The 21,581-nt window shown below is 37.9% G+C and overlaps 1 protein-coding gene across 2 annotated transcripts in view; it reads right to left on the bottom strand.

Moving 5' to 3' along the window:
- The window catches only part of DLD (dihydrolipoamide dehydrogenase), a 38,419-nt gene that overhangs the window by 1,473 nt on the left and 15,365 nt on the right, over positions 1–21,581 (bottom strand). For both annotated transcript variants that reach the window (XM_045864900.3, XM_064575425.1), the window contains 10 exons: positions 18,697–18,776; positions 18,142–18,210; positions 17,512–17,581; positions 16,035–16,135; positions 15,520–15,663; positions 15,004–15,105; positions 2,096–2,286; positions 1,372–1,542; positions 893–1,082; positions 329–466 (listed from right to left, as the gene is read on the bottom strand). In XM_045864900.3, the coding sequence (XP_045720856.1) occupies positions 329–466; positions 893–1,082; positions 1,372–1,542; positions 2,096–2,286; positions 15,004–15,105; positions 15,520–15,663; positions 16,035–16,135; positions 17,512–17,581; positions 18,142–18,210; positions 18,697–18,776 (1,256 nt within the window). The remainder of the gene's footprint in view (positions 1–328; positions 467–892; positions 1,083–1,371; positions 1,543–2,095; positions 2,287–15,003; positions 15,106–15,519; positions 15,664–16,034; positions 16,136–17,511; positions 17,582–18,141; positions 18,211–18,696; positions 18,777–21,581) is intronic.

The following is a 21,581-nucleotide window of genomic DNA, read 5'->3' as shown; positions in this document are numbered from 1 at the left end:
TAACGAGTGAAAGGGAAGGGTGGGAAGACATGAGGTCAGGAAGGCAGACAGGCCCAGAGTTAGCGGGGCCTTGTACCTAACAGCCCGAGGCGGAAAAGGGCCACTGCCGAGTTTTCAGCAGGCCCAGGGCCCGGGGCCCAGGGCAGGTCTCAAGAGGATACTGTCAGTTGCGGTGCGGAAAGCAGATGATGTGACAGGCCAGAGTGTGAGAGTGTCGCCGGTCGCTGTCAGAAACAGCACACAAGCTGCTGGTAATTAATAACCTCGGCATGTAAACAGCAGCGCTTTCCAGAAATCGTAATGGGATTTGGGATTTGGGGATACTCACTGGTCCTAGAATATGTGCTCCCAACACCCTGTCTGTTGATTTCTGTCCCAGAATCTTCACCATGCCATCTGTGTCCGCATTTGTCTTAGCTCTGCTGTTAGCAGCAAAGGGGAATTTCCCAACCTTGTACTCAATACCCTGCGAGAGACAGAAAATGAGAGCCTACATAAACTCTGAAAAAATGCATTCCTGTTGGCGCAGTCATCTACCACTGGTTCAGAAAATAAACCCCAAGAAGGCAATTCTTCGGAGTCTACTGAGGGCAAGACCAGAACTGACTGTCTGCTAATGAAATACATTTTGGGTACAAGCACAAGCAAATGCAAATGTCAGTCTATCTGGGTACATTTCAAAGAAAAATGTAAGAGCTCTGGAATTACTAGTTTGAAGGCAGGCAAGTGAATGATCTCCTCTATGCCACCAACAAAGGAAAAAATATATAAACTATAATGTTCTACATAATCTCCAAATGCATTAATACGATAAGAAAAGGATTCTCAACCACCAGTGTCATTAACTCAATTCACACGATGGCATTAAAACTACCCCCACATTCAGAATTACCTCTTCTTTCAACTGCTCTTCTGATTTGCCGACCCAAGCAACTTCCGGGTGTGTGTAGATCACGGACGGTACACAGTTGTAGTCAATGTGCACAGCGCCCCCGGCCATTCCTTCAACACAGATAATGCCTTCGTCCTCTGCTTTATGAGCCAGCATTGGACCGGCAACCACGTCACCGATCGCGTAGATACTGCCACAGAGATCAAAGAACAGTCAGCTTCTGCCACCACATCTGCTCCTCTTCATTAGGCCATGGTGACAGAAGTTTCTAGTTACTAAGTAACCAAAAAATATATGAAGTACACATCTGTGAGTTCAGGGTCTCGTCTCTGGGTAATGGAAACATTCAATTATTTTTGTTTTTACATATGAGTTTACTCTTCTTCCCCAAAGCCAGTGCATTTTTTAAGCATGACAAAGGTCTTATTTTTAAAATAAATTTTTAAACTTTTGAAAATGCAAATAATTATCCAACTTACTTTGGAATTTTAGTCTGGAATCTGGTATTGACTGGAATTCTACCTCTAGGATCTAATTCGATTCCAAGCTCTTCCAGTCCCAAGTTCTGAGTAAAGGGTCGTCGTCCAATACAAACCAAGAGTACATCACACGTGATAACTTCGGCTTTCCCACCAGAAGCACCTTCAACACTAGAGGACAAGCAGTGTGTGACTGTTAAACACACATCGACAGAAACAGCTGAGACTGAGAAATGGAAGACCAGATGTTTCTCGAGTGCTGCTGACACTTCTAACAAACCGGAGTCAGGCAACGAAAACATGTACAAATCCTCTAGAGGTCTATTGTTCAAACTGCACACAAACAGGTAGGAGAGCACAGGGTGAGAACATAGGACTTAGAGTCAGAAAGATCAAGTAATGGCTCCAAAGTGCCAGGCACACAGTAAGCAATCTAATATTATTACTGATTTCCCCAGATATATCTAAAAATACTGAGTTTTACTGAACGTTGAGAGTTTAAGTATTTCTGAACGTACACTATGAGAAAGCCCATTAGAGTGAGAACAGTGGATTAAGTTTCCTAGCATCAACTTAATCATGAATTTCATTGGACCAATTTAATAAGCAATACGGAGTTACATTAAGCAATAAAATGGCCCTAAATCTGATTCTGAAAAAAGGAGTGTTTTCCTTAAGCACACAGATAAAGATATGATATCAACACCAAATGGAGCATACTTACGAAACATCAATTTTTCCATCTGACTTCTTGGTAGCACCAGTAACTTTTGTATTCAATTTAAATTTAAATCCTTGTTTTTGAAGGATGCGTTGAAAGTTCTTAGATATCTCCATATCAATTCCAACTCCACCAACATGACCTAAAAACTCAACTGCTGTCACATCTGCACCAAGTCTTTGCCAAACTGAACCCTGTAGATAATTTTTAAAAATCACAAAAATAAAAACAGATGTTTCTAGAGCAAATCTTTACTGAAGCATCGTAAATAATCTCTTGTCAGATACTCTCTTTTGTTAGTATGTCCCTATCAGAAGCTCTAAAGTTTAAAATGAACACCCTGGCAAATAAATACATTTCATGTATTTCACATATTAATCTGTTCATTCCTTCAACATTTATTGAGCACCTACTACATGCCAGACACACATCAGCGAACAAAATGCTGCCCCCAGGGAGCTTATATTCTGGTAGAGGAGGCAGATTAAGTAAAATTCACACAGAGGACAGTAAAGTGCTCTGAGGAAAATAAATCAGGAAGCAGAACCAGGACTGCTGGAAGGAGTAAGGCTGTAATTTTAAAGAGCATGGTCATCAGGGAAAGCTTCACTGGACTGACATGTGCACAACCAGAGGGAATGAGCTACACGGGAATTGGTCCAGGAAGAGGGGAACAAGGGGGAAAGAAGGTCCTGAAGGAGAAGGAGAAGGTCCTCGGACTCCTACTAATTACTGGTATTTGTAAAATATTAAACTGGCTTCATATTTTATTTTCTCAACAGAAAATAAAATGTTTACTTTTTTATTCAAATTAAAATTTAAACTGAATGCTGGTTTTTAACAATATTTTAAACAATTAAAATGTTTGGATGCCTATTTATGAGATAGGTAAGATGAATATAATTTTACAGCATTAAATAAAATATGAAAAACAGTGAACATATCCTTTTCAAGAATTTGTATTAAAATCATCTGGTAATTTAAAATAAAAGGTTTACCTTTCCAATTAGGGTTATGCATTCATTTTTAAAATTTCCAGAATTTTTGGAATGAGAGCGGAGTTAACTAAAGGCAATACAGTGACACTAAAAATCCAATCACAAGCTTATGCAAAAATTAACTCAAAACGAATGACGGACCTTATTGTAAAACCCAAGACTATAAAACTTACGGACAAAAACATAGGAAAGAACCTTTGTGACCCTGGGTTAGGGTCACACAACACCAGAAGCACACCCATGAAAGAAAAAAAAAAAAAATGAGACTACATCAAAATTAAAAACTTCTCTTCTAAAGCTAATATTAAGAATAGAGACAGAGAAGCCACAGACGGCGAAAAAAATACTTGCAAAACATCTTTATGATAAAGGATTTATATCCTTTGCACAAAGATCTCTCAAAATTAAATAGCAAATCCAATAAAAAATCAGACAAAATAGTTAAAGAGGTACGTCACAAAAGACAATGCAGAGATGGAAAATAAGCACATTAAGAAGATGCTCCACATTACAAGTCACTAGAGAAACACAAATTAAAACACCCAGGAGCTACGTCTACACACCTGTGAAAATGGCTCAAATCAAAGCACCACTGCTACTCGTGGGAGGACACACAGAGCTCCTCAAAAGGAGAACTACCATTTGCCCCAACAATTCCACTCCTAGGTTCACACACAAGGGAAAAGAAAACAGATGTCCAGACAGAAACCTGTACACAAACGTTCACAGCAGTGTTGTTCATAAGAGTCCCAAAGTGGAAACCAGCCAAGTGTCCATCAACGGATGAATGGAGAAACAAAATGTACTCTAGCCACAGAATGGAGTATTTGGCCCTGAAGAGTTACGAAGCATACGTGAACCCTGAGAATATGATGCCAAGTGAAGAAGCCAGAGACATAAAGGCCACATATTGTATGAATCCCGCGTATGTGAAAAGTCCAAAATAGGCAATTCCACCATCCCAGAAAGTAGGTTAGTGGTTTCCAGGGCCTGGGAGAAGGGAGGAATGTAGAGTCACTGCCAGTGGACGTGGGGTTTCTTTCCGAGATGACGAAAATGCTCTGGAAAGAGGATCGTGCTGACAACTGCACAACTCTGTGAACATACTAAAAAAACATCACTGGACTGTACACTTTATTTAAATGGATGAAGGATATAGGAACTGCATCTCAATGAAGGTGTTAAAAATACACTCCTCTGAACCTAAATTACAAAGTAATAAATAGTAAGAGTATATCAAGTCAACATTGTACGCCTGAAACTAATAATATATTCAACTATACTTCAACAAAAAAAAAGAATAAAAAAAGAACATGTGGTATACATACACAGGAATATTATTCAGCCACAAAAAAGAACAAAATCATGACATTTTCAACAACAACAAAAAGAAATAGTAAGAAAGTGGGAAATGGTAAGAAGCATCATCTTGAATTCAAAGGAGGGAATAATGAACACAGAGAGCTGGACAAATGCCTTCCTCTTAGGAAAACGGATTTCAAAATCCTAAGAAATAGGAAAACTCTAATAGTACCTACCAGATATTAGACGTCAGGCACTGTGTTAGAGCTTATTAGCTGCCAGACACTGGGTTAAGTGTTTTATCTATATTACCTTACTAAATCTCAACAATAGTCCTATAAGGCAGTTCCTCTTATTAAAATGGGGACTTTTATGATGAATCAACTAGTTCAGAGAAGCTCATTCATTTAACAACAAGCACATAAGTCATTAAGAAGCAGAGCTGAAATTCAAATTTGAAACCTGATTCTAAAACCTATATTCTTAAGCACTACATTAAACTGGAATGGAAAAAGGTAAACTATGAAAAAATAAAAAGTCACATGAATAATCTTTATGAGAAATTTAAGAGAGAAGTATGACTACCTGGTAAGTTATCTCTAATAAGTTTAAATTTTTTTTTTTCCAAAGATTTTTTTATTGATTCATTTGAGACACAGAGATACAAAGAGAGAGCATGAGCAGAGGGAGAGAGAGAAGCAGTCTCCCCGCTGAGCAGGGAGCCCGATGCGGGGCTCGATCCCAGGACGCTGGGATCATGACCTGAGCCGAAGGCAGATGCTTAACCATCTGAGCCACCCAGGCGCCCCTAATAAGTTTAAATTTTTAAAAAGACATTTGTAAAAACATTCAATATAGAAAGAGACACCTAAAATATTAAAACGTTTAAAATGACCCAATGCTTATAAAAATACCCTAAGGCAAAAGTGCTGAAATGAAAGAAAGAGAATTATTGCTTCAGGTTATTATTATTATACTTACCAACAGAAGAAAGTAAATCTATGTTATTCCTTTTTCTTGCTCATTTTATCCACCCATGAGAACAACTTTCAAAGTGGAATGAATGGAGGAAATATTAAGCAAGATAAGAAAACTAGTCATTTTTGATAAGTTAACTCTCCAATCTAACAAATCTGATCATAATTTGATGATAGAGACACTGTCAGTCAGTGAATTCTGGGAACTTAATTAGCATAAGGGAACTGTCAAATGGTGCCAGACAGACAATAAATATATTGCCTAAAATTTTCAAAAGTGAAAAGAACAGATTCTGGAAAATTGATTTTGAAACGTGGAACAGAGGTCAAGCCCTGCTAAATACGTGAAGAGATGATTAAACAGCTGGTTTGGTAATCATCAGATACTACAAGTATTCCAAATAAGTCATGTAAACTGATCTTTTCTGGACTGGACAATAATGTAGGATCTTTTTATTATCAGCAAAGTCTTCAAAAAAAAAAAAAGAAAATTTCACATCCCTTAGATGTGATACATCAGTGGAGATTCAAATACATTTTATAAACAGGTTAAAGACTGTAGAGTCAGATAGCTTTCAATACTTCATACTGCTGTGAAGGACACCAGAGACCGTTTCATTAATCGATTTAGGTAAGATCAGATGATAGGCCACATGCCTTAGTTTAACATGCTTCCCAGATTTGTGAATTACACATGGCAAGAAAAAGCAGTTAAGTGTAAGGATGGCCGAATCAAGACAAAGGAAAAGCATGGAATAACAGGTATAAGTGAGCATCAGATTAAAGCAAGGATAAAGGTTCAAAATCCTTTATTTAGGTTTATTTATTTAAATTTAGGCTTAAAAACTCAAAATTCCTCAAGCAAAAGATGTGAATTTTTCAACTGACTATAAACTCGATACGTGCTTTGAAGAAGAAAAAATAATTAAATTGATCCTAAGGAATTATATTAAACGAAGTAGATTACATATCAAAAACAAGTTCTCTCAATTATCCAGAGTATCATGCTTAGTTCTGAACACCATTTCCAAGTGATCCTGATAGACGAGACCAGGATCAGAAGGATGACGACAAAGTAACGATCCGGGATCTACAAGCCCTGTGTAAGCAGCATTAAGGAAAGCAACAGAAATTCGAATATGAATGACACTCAGTCCTTGCCTTCAAGGAGCTTATGGTCCTGTAGGAAAGGCAGACATAAACAAATGCAATATACTATTAACTAACAGGCGATACAAAGATGCAGACGTATCATACTCAAGACTCAAAGAAAGACTTGTACCTTCTCAGAAAAAAAGAAGTCTGGGCTAAAAAAGTAACTTCTAAGCTGACTTCTGAAAGGTATTAACACGTTTACTCGGCAGTAATAATAAAAGCTAACACGTGACTACTTGTTATGTATCAGCCACCGTGCTATGTGCTAAAGATGCACAGTCGATGAAACAGCCATGACCTCTGACCTCAGGCAGTGGATGATTTAATGAAAGAGAGACAAGTGAACAAGAAAGATCAGTAAAATGAGATAAATACTGTAGCAAGTTACAGGTGCAATGGGACACTCAGCAAGAGTACCTAAGGGCATGTAGGGTTGTCAGGGAAGGCTCTGAGAGTAGCAACTAGGAGAGGGAAGCATGTTCCAAACAGAAGGCCTACAGATAAGAGAAAGAATGCAGCTTGTTCGGAAACTGGTATTTCACTGTACCTGGAACGTAGTTTGAGAGGGAGAAGGGCTAGAAATGAGGCTGGAGATTTGAGCCAGGGCCACATCATGCTGGCCTTTCAACAACATTGAAGATTTTGAATTTATCCACTAGTTATTGAAGGATTTTTAGCAGGGAAGGGACAGGATTACATTCTTGTTATAGGAGAGGACTTCAGCCACTCTGGGGAGATTAGATTAGAAAAAGATGAAAAAAGTCAGAGACTTAGGGTAAGAAATGACACTGGCCTGAACTGGGATCTAAGTAGATGCGTGTAAAAAGGAGGCCATATTCGTGAGATGTGTGTCTTGTAGCATCACGTTAGGACCCACTGTCGGACTCAGCAGGAGGCACGATGGCATGACATAAGTCAAGTACAATTCCCAAACTTCCTGCTTAAGCCTCTAGATGTAGGGTGGTACACTGAGATGAGAAATATTACAAAAGAAACGGGTTTGGGTTTTGTTTATTTGGGGGTGAGAGAGGGATGAGGGAGAGAAAAAGGTTAAGTCACAAATTCACTGAATTCAGCGTCTGTGAGAAAGGTAAGTAGAGATGCTAATAGGTGCTTAGATATAAAAGCCCAGAAGTGTCCAAGATGGCAGCATAGGAAGACCCTGAATTCACCTCCCACAGATAGATGGAATCTATACCTCCATATACAGCAATTCCTCTAGAAGAGCTGAGGAATGACTGAACGCTTCCGTACAAGGATAGCGGGACCATGAACAGGCGGAGAGCCTGAGACATGGTAACAATGGGAACATGACCCCCAACATTACCAACTGCAAGAGGGAGGGACAGCACTGAGGAGCTACGAGCAGATTTGCCCACCCTGGGGCACAGCAAAAAAGCACAATCCTTTAAAGAGCCAAAAGACTATATAGTGAAGAAAACGCATTTACTAACCCTATAGCATAGGCTAAATGGAGGGGAAACTGCTGGAAATCTCTCCAGAGCTGGAGAGGCTAACAAGTGCCATTGATGACGTTCCCTCTCCACCTTGATAGCGCAGACAGGAGCAGGGCCCAGGTGCCCTAAATGGCCTGCCGCCTCAGTGAGCCCTGGGCCCCTAGCCCACATCAGCTCAAGGCCAAGGCACCCCCAGCTCTAGCCCGCTTCAATGAGTACAATTACAAATTAAAAAAAAAAAAGTTAAGGGGACTCAATTAAAAAATGTAAAATATAATAACAAGTACATAAAACATGGAAGATGGGGGAATATAAACGAAGTCCTTTTAGATGTTCAAATTTAAGTGACCATCAACTTAATACAAACTCCTATATACATAGGATGTTATATAGAACCACATGATAGCCACACAAAAAAACCTATAACTGATACACAAAAAATAAAGAGAAAAAGCCAAGCACAACACTAAAGTCACCAATCACAAGGAAAAAGAGCAAAAGAAAGGAACAGAGAAAAACTACAAAAACAATGAGGAAACAATGAACAAAAAGGCACTAAGTATATAGCTATCAATAATTACTTTAAGCGTAGTCTAAATACTCCAACAAAAAATATAGGCTGATGGAATGGACAAAAAAACAACACCCATCTATCTGCGGCCTACAACAGACTCATTTCAGACCTAAAGACACCTGTAGACTGAAAGGGAAAGGATGGAAAACGATATTCCATGCAAACAGAAGCCAAAAAAAAAGCCGGGGTATCAAAACTTAACATTAGACAGAATAGACTTTAAACTAGACTGTAGAAGAGAGAAATGTTATATTAAAAAAAAGATGCCTTAAGCAGTACCTTTTGGTTTGGAATTTTGTAGAAAGTATTTTGGTTAAAAAAAAAAAAAGGATCCTGTCTGATACAGAGTTCTGGGCATGGAACTGTTTTTTGGCAAATCCAGCCAGAGCTCTTACTGCTGTATGTAGAAGACATGACCTGTAGGAGCTGGAAGGTATCAGTGTTTCTCACATTGTAAAGCACTGCCCTAGGAAGGTGAAACAGTTGTCTTTTTGAAGGATTTTTTTTTTTCCTTCTAGTTCTTTGGGTTTTGATTTGCTATTTTAAGCTCCCTGGTTGAGTGTGTTGTCTTTGTTTTTGAGATCTACTGTATGTGTTGAGTAACAAGCTATTTCCATTGTACTGTACATTTTCTCATTTAATTGTTTGCTTTTAATATTCATACAATGTTAAATATGAAGTGACCGTACAATAGTTAGGAATTTCTTTACTTACAAAAATCACTGGAAATGATTAAATCGCTTTTCCCGTTCAAAAAGTAAAAATAGGGGTGCCTGGGTGGCTCAGTCGTTAGGCAGCTGCCTTCAGCTCAGGTCATGATCCCAGGGTCCTGGGATTGAGCCCCGCATCGGGCTCCCTGCTCTGCGGGAAGCCTGCTTCTCCCTCTCCTGCTCCCCCTGCTTGTGTTCCCTCTCTGGCTGTCTCTCTCTCTGTCAAATAAATAAAATCTTAAAAAAAAAAGAAAAAAGAAAAAAGACTGTAACAAGAGACAACGGCATTGCATAATGATAAAGGGATCAATCCAGCAAGAGGATATAACAATTGTAAATATCTATGCACCCAACAGTGGAGGACCTAAATACATAAAACAAATATTAACAGACATAAAGGGAGAAACTGACACTAACAGTAGGGGATAGCCAACTTTCTCAATGGAGAAAATCAGTAAGAAAATCGTGTCTTTGAACAAGACACTGAACTAGATGAACCTAACAGATATATATAGAACATCTGATCCCAAAACAACAAAATACATTCTTTTCAAGTGCACATGGAACATTCTCCAGGACAGATCACATGTTAGGCCACAAAACAGGTCTCACCAAATTTAAAAGTATTTCGGGGCAGGGCACCTGGGTGGCTCAGTCGTTAAGCATCTGCCTTCAGCTCAGGTCATGATCTCAGGGCCCTGGGATCAAGCCCCGCATCGGGCTCCCCGCTCCGCGGGAAGCCTGCTTCTCCCTCTCTTGCTCCCCCTGCTTGTGTTCCCTCTCTCGCTGTCTCTCTCTCTGTCAAATAAAAAAAAAAAAAAAAAGCATTTCGGGGCACTTGGGTGGCTCAGTCGGTTAAGTGTCTGCCTTTGGCTCAGGTCATGATCACAGGGTCCTGGGATCGAGCCCTGTGTTGGACTCCCTGCTCAGAAGGGAGTCTGCTTCTCTGTCTCCACTCTGCCCCTATCCCCTGCTTGTGCTCAATCTCTCTCTCTCGCTCTCAAATAAATAAAATCTTAAAAAAAAAAAAAAAAAAAAAAAAAACCAACAACCAACCAATGGCTCAACAAAGAAAGCAAAAAGAAAATTAAAAAAATACATGGAGACAAGTAAAAACTAAAACACAATGGTCCAAAAGCTTTGGCACAAAGAGGAAGCAGTTCTAAGATGGAAATTGATAGCAATACAACCAAAAAACAAGAATAATCTCAAACAATCCAACCTTACAAAAGAAACTAGGAAAAAAAAAAAGCAAAGCCCAAAGTTTGTAAAAAGAAGGAAAAAACTCAGAGCAGAAATAAATGAGACTAAAAAATAATAAAAATCAATGAAACTAAGAGCTTTCTTTGAAAAGATAAATGAAATTGACAAACCTTTAGCCAGACTCATCAAGAAAAAAAGTGAGGGCCCAAATAAATGAAATGAGAAATTAAAGAGATGTAAAAACCAACACACAGAATTACAAAGGATTATAAGAGACTACAACGAAAAATTACATGCCAACAAATTGGACAACACAGAAGAAACCATTAAATTCCTAGAAACGTACAATCTTCCAAAACTAAATCAGGAAGAAACAGAACACCTGAAGAGACCAATTACTAGTAACAAAACTGAATCTGTAATCAAAAGGAAGCTTCAGAAACTAGGCAATATACTCTCAGGTTGAGGTATGAAATAAACTGTTCTTCCTCCAAAAATCAAAGACAAAACAAAAATCTCCCAACAAACAAAAGTCCAGGACCAGATGGAGTTACAGGTAAATTGTACGGAACATTTAAAAAAGAGTTAAAGCCTATCCAAACTATCAAGCTATTCCAAAAAAAACAGAATAGGAGGAAAGCTTCCAAATACATTCTACAAGACCAGCATTACTCTGATAACCAAACCAGACAAAGACACTTAGGAAAAAAAAAGAAAACTACAGGACAACATCCCTATGAACACAGATGCAAAAATCCAAAACAAATGCTTGCAACCAAATTCAACAATACATTAGAAGAATGATTCACCATGATGAAATCAGATTTATTCTGGGGATGGTTCGATATCCTAATCAATCAATACACCACAATAACAAAATGAAGGATAAAAATCATATGATCATCTCAATAGATGTAGAAAAAACATCTGACAAAATTCAACATCTGTTCATGATGAAAACTCTCAACAAAGTAAGTTTAGAGGGAACATACCTCAACATAATAAAGGTCATATATGACAAACCCACAGATAACATCATACTCAAGGGTAAAAAACGGAGAGCTTTTCCACTAAGACTGGAATAAGACAAGGATGTCCCATCTCACCACTTCATTCAACACAGCACTGGAAATCCCAGCCACAGAAATCAGACAAGAAATAAAAGGCATCCAAATTGATAAGAAGTAAAACCGTCACTATTTGCAGATGACATGACATTACACAAAGAAAACCCTAGACTCCACCAAGAAGTTATCAGAAGTGATAAAAGGATTCAGTGAAGTTGCAGTATACAAAAATCAATATACACAAATTGGTTGCATTTCTATACACTAATAACAAAGTGGCAGAAAGAGAAATTCAGAAAACAATTCCATTCACAATTGCACCAAAAAGAATAAAATACCTAGGAATAAACTTAACCAAGGAGGTAAAAGACCTATACTCTGAAAATTTTAAAACACTGATGAAAGACATACCATGCTTATGGACCAGAAGAATTAATATTGTTAAAATGTCCTTACTCCCCAAAGCAATCCACAGACTGAATGCAATCAATCCCTATCAAAATACCAACAGTAATTTTCACAGAACTAAAACAAATAATCCTAAAATTTGTGTGGAACCAAAAAAGACCCATAATAGCCAAAACAATCTTGAGAAATAGAAATAAAGGTTGAGGTAACATAATCCTCAAGATATACTACAGATTTCAAGATATACTACAAAACTGTAATAATCAAAAAAGTAAATTAATGGCACAGAAGAGACACAGATCAATGGGACAAACTAGAAAGCCCAGAAATAAACCTATGTTTATGTGGTCAATTAATCTATGATAAAGGAAGCAAGAATATGCAATGGGGAAAAGACAATCTCTTCAATAGTGTTGGGAAAACTGGAAAGCCACACACCAAAGAATCAAACTGGAGCACTTTCTTACGCTGCACATAAAAATAAACTCAAAATAGACTAAAGAACTAATGTAAGACTGGAAACCATAAAATTCCTAGTAGAAAACATAGCTAGTAATCTCTCTGACATTAAGTGTTAGCAACATTTTTCTAGATTTGTCTCCTCAGACAAAGGAAACAAAAACAAAAATAAACTGGGACTACACCAAGATAAAAAAGCTTTTGCACAGCAAAGGAAACCATGAAAAAACAAAAAGGCAACTTACTGAATGGAGGAAGAAATTTACAAATGATATATCCTATAAGGAATTAATATCCAAAATATATAAAGAACATATACAACTCAACATCAAAAATACAAATAATCCAGTTAAAAATCAGACAGAGGACCTGAACAGACACTTTTCCAAAGACGTACAGATGGCCAACAGACACATGAAAGATGCTCAACATTACTAGCCATCAGGAAAATGCAAATCAAAACCACAATGAGATACCACCTTACACCTATCAGAATGGGTATTGAAAAGTGAGAAATATTAAGTGTGAGCAAAGATGTGGAGAAAAAGGAACCCTCATGCACTGCTGATGGGAATGCAAATTGGTGCAGCCACTGTGGAAGACAGTTTGGAGGTTCCTAAAAAAATTAAAAACAGAAATACCATACGATCCAGTAAGCTGCTACTGAGTATTTACCCAAAGAAAAGGAAAACACTAATTCGAAAAGATACATATATGCACCCCTACGTTTTAATGCAGCACAATAGCCTAGATATGGAAGCAACCCAAGTGTCCTCTGATAAATGAAGATGTACTTTTATACACAATGGAATATTATTCAGCCATAAAAAAGAATGGATTTTTCCGATCTGTAACAACATGGATGGACATAGAGGGTATTATGCTAAGTGAAGTAAGTCAGACAGAGACAAATACCATATGACTTCACTTATATGTGGAATCTAAAAAAAACAAAACAAACAAACAACTGAACAAAAAAAGCAGAAACAGACCTGTAAATATACAGAATAAACTGGTGGTTGCCAGAGGGGAGGGGAGTGGGAGAATTGGCAAAATGGGTCAAAGGGAGTGGGAGGTAGAGGCTTCCAGTTACAAAATGAGTAAGTCATGGGGATAAATGGTACAGCATAGGAAATAATATAGTCAATAGTATTTTAACAGTGTTACATAGTGACAGATGGCAGCCACATTTGTGGTGAGCACAGCATAATATATAGAGTTATGGAATCACCATGCTGTATACCTGAAACTAATATAACACTATTATGTCAACTATACTTCATTTAAAAAAAGAGAGAGAGAGGGCGCCTGGGTGGCTCAGTTGGTTAAGCGACTGCCTTCGGCTCAGGTCATGATCCTGGAGTCCCGGGATCGAGTCCCACATCGGGCTCCCTGCTCGGCAGGGAGTCTGCTTCTCCCTCTGACCCTCCTCCCTCTCAGGCTCTCTGTCTCTCATTCTCTCTCGCAAATAAATACAATCTTAAAAAAAAAAAGAGAGAGAGAGAGTAGACAGCTAAATTTAATCAGGACTACAGTTTTGTCAAGCAGGTATGATGATGGCCAAGGAGGTAAGGGACTCAAGAAGAGCAGCTACAGTGATGGACTATGGAATCTAAGCAGATCAGGAAAGTAGTCAAGACAGGAAATGGAGGGAGCAAAAACATAGAGGGACCTAGGGACTAGGGCACCTGGGTGGCTCAGTCGGTTGGGCATCTGACTCCTGATTTCAGCTCATGTCAAGATCTCAGGGTTCTGAGATCGAGCCCCACATCGGGCTCCGTGCCCAGTGCAGTCTGCCTGTCCCTCTCCATCCCCCCAACTGCTCTTTCTCTCTCGCAAATAAAATAAATAAAATCTTTTTTGAGGGGCGCCTGGGTGGTTCAGTCAGTTGGGCGGCTGCCTTCGGCTCAGGTCATGATCCCAGGGTCCTGGGATCGAGCCCCACATCGGGCTCCCTGCTCCGCAGGAAGCCTGCTTCTCCCTCTGCCAACTCCCCCTGCTTGTGTTCCCTCTCTCGCTGTGTCTCTCTCTGTCAAATAAATAAAATCTTCAAAAAATAAAATAAAATAAAATCTTTTTTGAAAAAAAAAATGGAGAGGTCACTGGTAATACAGGAAAGTCGCCTGATGGACAGGAAAGGAGAACACGGTAGGCAGAAAGCATAAAATGGCAAGGTAGTCAGAGAGTTGCAAGCAGTCTGACAAAACATAACAGGGATCAAGATGAGGATGGAGAGAGAGGGAAGAGCCACAGAAGTTTTATCTAAAATGCAGTTTGTTCAGAATGAGAACTATCTTCTGAAGGACTGACGGGCCGTCAGATTTGAGTATCTGCAGGGCTATCAGACTTTTAAAAAGTCAATTCAGTTCTAGGGAACCAGAAAGGTGGCAGATACAGGGAAGCAGATTTCAAAATAAAAGAGAATGTCCTAATGACCAATGATTACATAAATAAATTGTCTTGAAAACTCTTTATGACTCAAGTGTTTAAGCAAAATTCCATGTTGCTCTGCTTGCAAGGCTGTACAAAGAATCAAACAGGGGACCACGAAGTCCCTTGCAACTCTGTGAAGGCAATAAGAGAAGAAAAAGCATTACTTACCAACTCTACACCTATTACTCCTGCACCAATGACAACCATCTTTTCTGGAACTTTTTTTAAGGATAAAGCACCTGTAGATGACACTATTGTATCTTCATCAATCTGTAATAAAATATATAAAATCAAAATTATTTGGAAAAACCTACTGTTTTATAAACTGACCTCACAAAAAATACTAAGACATTTATTTGTTTTGAGGTATCTATGACTTCTATCCATACACTCAATTTTATTAAATCCCATTAAAAATGCTCACTTAAAACTTCCATCATTTGGCATTTTAAAACAAAATGGTCAGTTTTAACTTCATCATGGATTCAAGTTCATCTTAATATGAAGTGTTCTATTTCTGGTCAAAATCACTGCAGAATAAAGACAGTCAGCTTCCCAAAGCTGAATGACTGTCAACATATAGTATTTCAGTTAGAAATTTCTCAAAGTTCATAAATAGCCTGAATAAAGTAGTTTATAAAAGGTCTTTTTGAAGGGAGATTGTACCAGTTGTAAAAAGCATACCGTGATTCCAGGAAAAGGAGTAACTTCTGAGCCTGTAGCTATAAGAATGTTCTTTGTATCAATAACTTGAGTGCTGCCGTCAGCTTTCGTAGCAGTGACCTGATTTTTGCCAGTTATCTTTCCATAACCATTTACGTGGACAACCTTTATAAAATAATGTTTATAGATTTACAAAGTTTGAAATGATTTTCGTGATTTAAAAAAACATGATTAATAGGAAAAAAGTACTCTATTAAATAACACATCCAATACAAAATGCTTCCTTACTTAGTAAGGCTACGCATGGAGCAGCAAAAAGTTCTGTATGTCAGAGAAATCTATTTCAGGTTAGCATACAATTTTTAATTAAATAAATACCCCCAGGAAAAAAACAAAACAAAACAAAACAAACAAAACCCAAAACCAAAACAAAACAAAAAAACCCCAGCAGCCAAGTTCTAACAGAATCGCTCTATCAGCATAATGTTTAATGTGTATGTAAAATAAAGCAGACGTCTGCACGTTAAATCACTGACCTTATTCTGTTTGAATAAGTGGGCAATTCCACCAGTTAAAGCTTTTACTGCTGTACTCTTCTGCTCCATCATCTTCTCCAAATTCAAGCGAACTTCAGACACTGTGGTTTGTTAAAGAAATCTTTAGTCCTTAGCTAAATTCTTGAAGCAAGAGGCTATTTTTCACTAATCAAGGTCTGGAAAATTTCAGCCTAATGCTTACAGAACTGTATAAAAGGCAGTATTAAAACTTCTTAGTAACTGATACAATAATCGTAGTTGGCAAAAAGGCCAACAGCATCATACCTCAATAAACAGAACCTTTCAAACACTGTAAAAAGTCCACCTTTGGGAAAAATTCAGTCCAAAATAGACATTATATCCCACTGTGGCAACATATTCTCCAAACACCTTATGATGATAGGTCTGGATGAGATTTAAATAGAAATGGCAAAGTAAAACACCTGAAATTTTAAGTAAAAAGAACACTGTTTCATGAAACAAAAACTAACAAAAATAATCATCTGAAAACTTTAAATATAAAAACTTAATATAAAAGAATTTAATAAACTGGATTTAATCACTCATTTAACTCAGAACTCTGAAGCAACAGTATAATAAGACTCAACACAACTTCAGAAAAGGGATATCTCAGCAATCAGCTCATGCAAGCAACACATATCTCAGAGATGAGGAAACAGAGACCCTGAGAGATTGGACTGACCTGGGGCCAAAGGGCTACAATAGGAAGCTTTGCCTACCATGCAGGTTCTCTTGACTAACCCCGTCTCTTCTTTCCTGAGTAAGGAAAGTACGTGTTCACTCTACCTTTCATCTACTTTGATCTATTTGCTTTAGTGTTCACATCTATACCCACTGGACTGCGTACTCCAGCCCATTCTTTCAGAAGCCTACTGCTACAAACAAATGAAGGAAAAACTATTACCCCTCCCCGCCCTCTGGTATGTTTAAGCTCTCCCTAGAACCCCAACCCTTCTGGATGTATCTGTCAACAACTGAAGAGAAAGGATGAAATGAAAACCGCCCAAAAAGAATGGTAGGATACAAGATACACAAACTTAAAATGGAATGGCCTCCTTTTACACTGTGCTGCACCCCACCCCTTCTTTGTTCTTCCCCCTACCAACTTAGGTAGACCAACCTACCTACCTACTAACCTTCCTTCCTTCTCTGCCCATAGCACTCAGGAATCCAGGGCCAGCTCCCCACCCCAATATCTCCAGGTTTCAGGGAAATTAAAACTGACTCTTCACACACATACAGCAGACTTCACGCCAAAGTTGTCAAAGGAACATAAGACGTCACAGTAAAAATCTGGATTTAAGCCCTCCTAAGTAAATCTCTCTACATTTTTAAGATCTTCTTTTACTCTTTACTCAGTAAAATATGTTACACACTCAGACATACATAAGGCTGTAGCCAAAAGAGTCAAGTCAAACATGGCTGGTAAACTGCTACATATGAAAAGTATACTTACTTTCAATTCCCCTAGATGCAAAATCTTTTCCATGGGCCATATGGTAATAATGAGAGTTATTTAATAAAGCCTAAATAGATAAAATCATCAGTGTTGATAATAAGACTATATACAATCAAAAAGCACTTAAGAAATGACATTCTCTACATGGAATAATACAAAGGACTACAACAATTCAGTTTCTGTTCTTATTAACCTGAGCCAAATAATAATGACATAAAAAACGTTCAACCAGCAGGAATGAAAAACAAAACACCTTTACTTTCTTTAAAATCAAAGGAATAAGTATACTCTTCAGGGTGGCAGGTGAAAAAGGCAGTCATGTCTACATACATAAAACACCTAAGGGAAGAATTTACTACCTGTTATCTGTTTCACTGGTAAAGGAAAGCAGAAGAAAAAAAAATGGAACATCAGAGCCTGTTTGAATGGAAAGGCTGGGTATTCTAAGAAGCAATTTCAGGAATGTATGGCAGACTGGTACAGCACCGTTTAAGCTTTACCGAGGAAAACATGGTTTTAATCAATCATAGCTAATAACTCTACTAGCCTCATGTTCTAGTCCTAATACATCCTTCTAATCGGTGGCTAATGAAAAACACCACTGCACTGTACAAAACACATGCTCACCTTAGAAGGAATGCAACCAACATTCAAGCACGTTCCCCCAAGTGTTTCATTTTTCTCAACGCAGACTGTCTACAACCAAAGAAAACATCATTTAACTGGATATATGTCTCAGTTCACTAAAATTCCCACATCTGTCTTAATTCTTCTACAGAACAAGTTACTGAAGCTGTGTTTCTGAGAATGAAACAGAGAGTCCTTTAAAATGTATCATTTCAGAAATAATGCTAAATGCAGGCTAACTCAAAAGTGAATTATGCTGAGACATTTTTGTTTGTTTAACATTATCAAACACATGCTCATAGTCCTATTACCGTAGCTTCCAAAGTGGAATTAGAAGCCAAATGTACAAAGTATTGGGGGAAGGAGGGAATAATGGACTTCACTATTTCATGAGAGCACCGCAACTGAGTAACATTCTTCATTCATCTCAGCCTATATACAATTTATAGAATAACCAAAAATTTACTATTACCATTAATGCGGGAAGTATTTTGTGAATACGGTCAACTCTTCCCAAGTAAAACTGTATCAAACCTAGTTTGGTCTAAACCTTACCTTGAAGCCCAGCTGGGCAGCTTTGATAGCAGCAACATATCCTCCAGGACCAGAACCTATCACTGTTACATCAGCATCGACTATAATAAAAGCAAATTGATATGAACAGTAAATTGCTTAATACTGACCAAAAACAGTGTATTAAAAAAAAAACAAAAAATCTGGTGTTTTAAACCTCCAAGAAAGTACAAAATAACCAGCATTTTCTACACAGTACTATTTCATTCCTAGACACCTGACGTTCTTTGACATAACTGAAAATGGCACAGATTTTTAAATTTCATTTTCTATTTGTTCATTAAGGCATATGGAAATACAACTCAGTTCTTCTTTTTATAAGATTTATTTGAGAGTGCACACACACGTGCATGCGACTAGGGGGAGGGGCAGAGGGAGAGAGAATCTTCAGCAGACTCACTGCCGAGTGCAGAGCCTAATGCAGGGATCGGATCCCACAACCATGACCTGAGCCGAAACCAAGAGTCGGACCCTCAAGAGACTAAGCCGCCCAGGTGCCCGACATCTGAGTTCTATATCCACTGTATCCACTGACCTTCCTAAATTCCACACTGTTTTACTTAAAAATAACAAGACAGGTTTTTAGTGACACTGAAAGACATGATCTGTATGAGGGAAAGAGCTTTGTTTTTTGTTTTTAATTTTATTTATCTGAGAGAGAGACAGAGTGCAATAGAGAGAACACAAGCAGGGGGAGCTGGAGAGGGAGAAGCAGGTTCTGTGCTGAGCAGGGAGCCCAATGCTGAAGCTCAATCCCAGGACCCTGGGATCATGACCCGAGCCAAAGGCAGACGCTTAACCAACTGAGCCACCCAGGCGCCCCAGGAAAGAGCTTTGGAATCTGACATACTTGGCTTCAAATCTCAGCTCTGCCATTTATTAGTTGTATGACCAAAAGACTTAATTTTTCTGTCATAAAGGAACAGTAACATTGCCTTAAATGATTTATTTAATGTTAGGATTAAGACAATTATCTGTACAATACCTTAGTACTGCCAATAAATTTAAGACTGATTACAAACCCCTTTCAGGTACTTCCGAGATACAGAGAGAAAAATCAGCTTCCCTGTAACAGACGGTAAACATGTTTTGAACTTTATTTGAATCCTGATAAATTTTGTATAGTTTATGATAACAGGCTAACCAGAACAGTAAATGAACTATTCTGGACATTCACCATATAAAGATACAAAATTTAAACTGAATTTTGAATCAACAACCTTAGGAATGTAATAATTATGTACTGTAATAATTATAACATAAATGGAAAAGTCCAATTATTCCCATTGTTCTCAAGCCAACTTCAAATAAAGCTTAAGAGTTAGGAGACAGTCTCCCTTCCATCTCCTCCCCCTCCACTGTCCTTACAACCCCAGGCATTTAGCAGTCTATAATGCATTTTCACATTTATTATCCTGTTTGATTCTTGGAACTTCCTAGGAGGAGGAATGCCTTCTAACTGACATTTCACAGATAAGACACCTAGGTTCAGAGAGGCCAATTAACTTGTCCAAGGTCACCTAGCAAGTGAGTGGCAGAGACAAAATTAAGCTTTTGTCTTTACTTCCAGTGGTCATTCCATTATTCAACAGTATTCTATTCTCAAATTTAAACTGCTGTAAACTAAAACCCTGAGAGCAATAATCAAGTGTTACAATTACTAGCTATCTGACCTGAGGAGAGTAGTTTAACCAATTTTACTTTCAGTTGCCCTATCTGCAAAATAAAGAGACCACAATAAAACCCTCCTTCATAGGGTGGTAATACAGAATAAAATAGCATATATAAATAGCTTAGCATAGTACCTGGAACATTCATAAGTATTTGCTATATGGTAGCTATATTATGACCTATGAAGATGGCAATTTTAATTTCTGGTCACCCCCCCCCCCCAACAGAGCACCCATCCCCCAGGGGATGGGAGTGCTAGTATCATGAAAAAATCTTTGCTGGCCTGTAAAGAATCACAGAACCTCAGCGTAGGAAGTTATCTAATAAGAAGTTATCCAACTGACAAAATCTAAGAATTCTTCCTCCTGAATAAATAAAAGGAGTGATTCTCTTTGGTTATATCACATAATAATTAGGATTACTCAGTACATGAAAAAAAAATGTATAGCTGGTCCAATACATGAAAAAAGTATTGCTTCAATTTTCACTGATCATTTGTGCTCTTTGGCTACACTGCTTGGTTCCCTGATTCATGTTCAGAATTAAGCATATAATAAAGTGTATATCTATTTTCAAGTTTTGAACCAAACGATGGCCTAAATTTGGGTTCTAATTTTCAATGCACAGTAATGAAACACAAGTTACACAATTTTTTTTGTTGAATTTTTAACATCTTTTCTGATTAAAATGTTTATTGAGTAAATTTAAATACAGAAAAGCCAAAAATGTTTTCATTTCCCAATGTGATCTTAAATTTTTTTTTCCTTAACTATACAAAATAGCAGAAATTCAGAACTATTCACCTCTCACTGCAGATATTAAATGTACCATTCCGTAAGAACACCACTAACGTGCTATGGAGCACAAAAAAAGAAGGGAAAAAAGTAAAGTCTTTATCTAAAGATCGATCAGCTGAGAATATAGGAGGGTTTGATTCTGTGATAAACAATCAAAAGCAAACCAGCACTTAGGGGATATCTCCAATATACTTGGAAATGTATCAAAAGAGGTGGACTGATGGATACACGGATGAACAGATCTGTGATAACTCAAGTACAATAAAATGTTAGTGGAAGAATCTATGAGTATTCACTGTAAAATTCTTAGAAGTTTTCTAAATGTTTGCAATTTTTCACAATAAAATGCTGGGAAAACCAACCAGTTGGCTCTCACCTGTACCAAAAGCTGCATGCAAG

This window comes from Mirounga angustirostris, unplaced genomic scaffold (genome assembly GCF_029215605.1).
Source record: "Mirounga angustirostris isolate CCGP_5_RB_7025 unplaced genomic scaffold, mMirAng1.0.hap1 SCAF_12, whole genome shotgun sequence".
Classification (NCBI taxonomy): domain Eukaryota; kingdom Metazoa; phylum Chordata; class Mammalia; order Carnivora; family Phocidae; genus Mirounga; species Mirounga angustirostris.
This window is presented reverse-complemented; position numbering and strand designations above follow the sequence as displayed.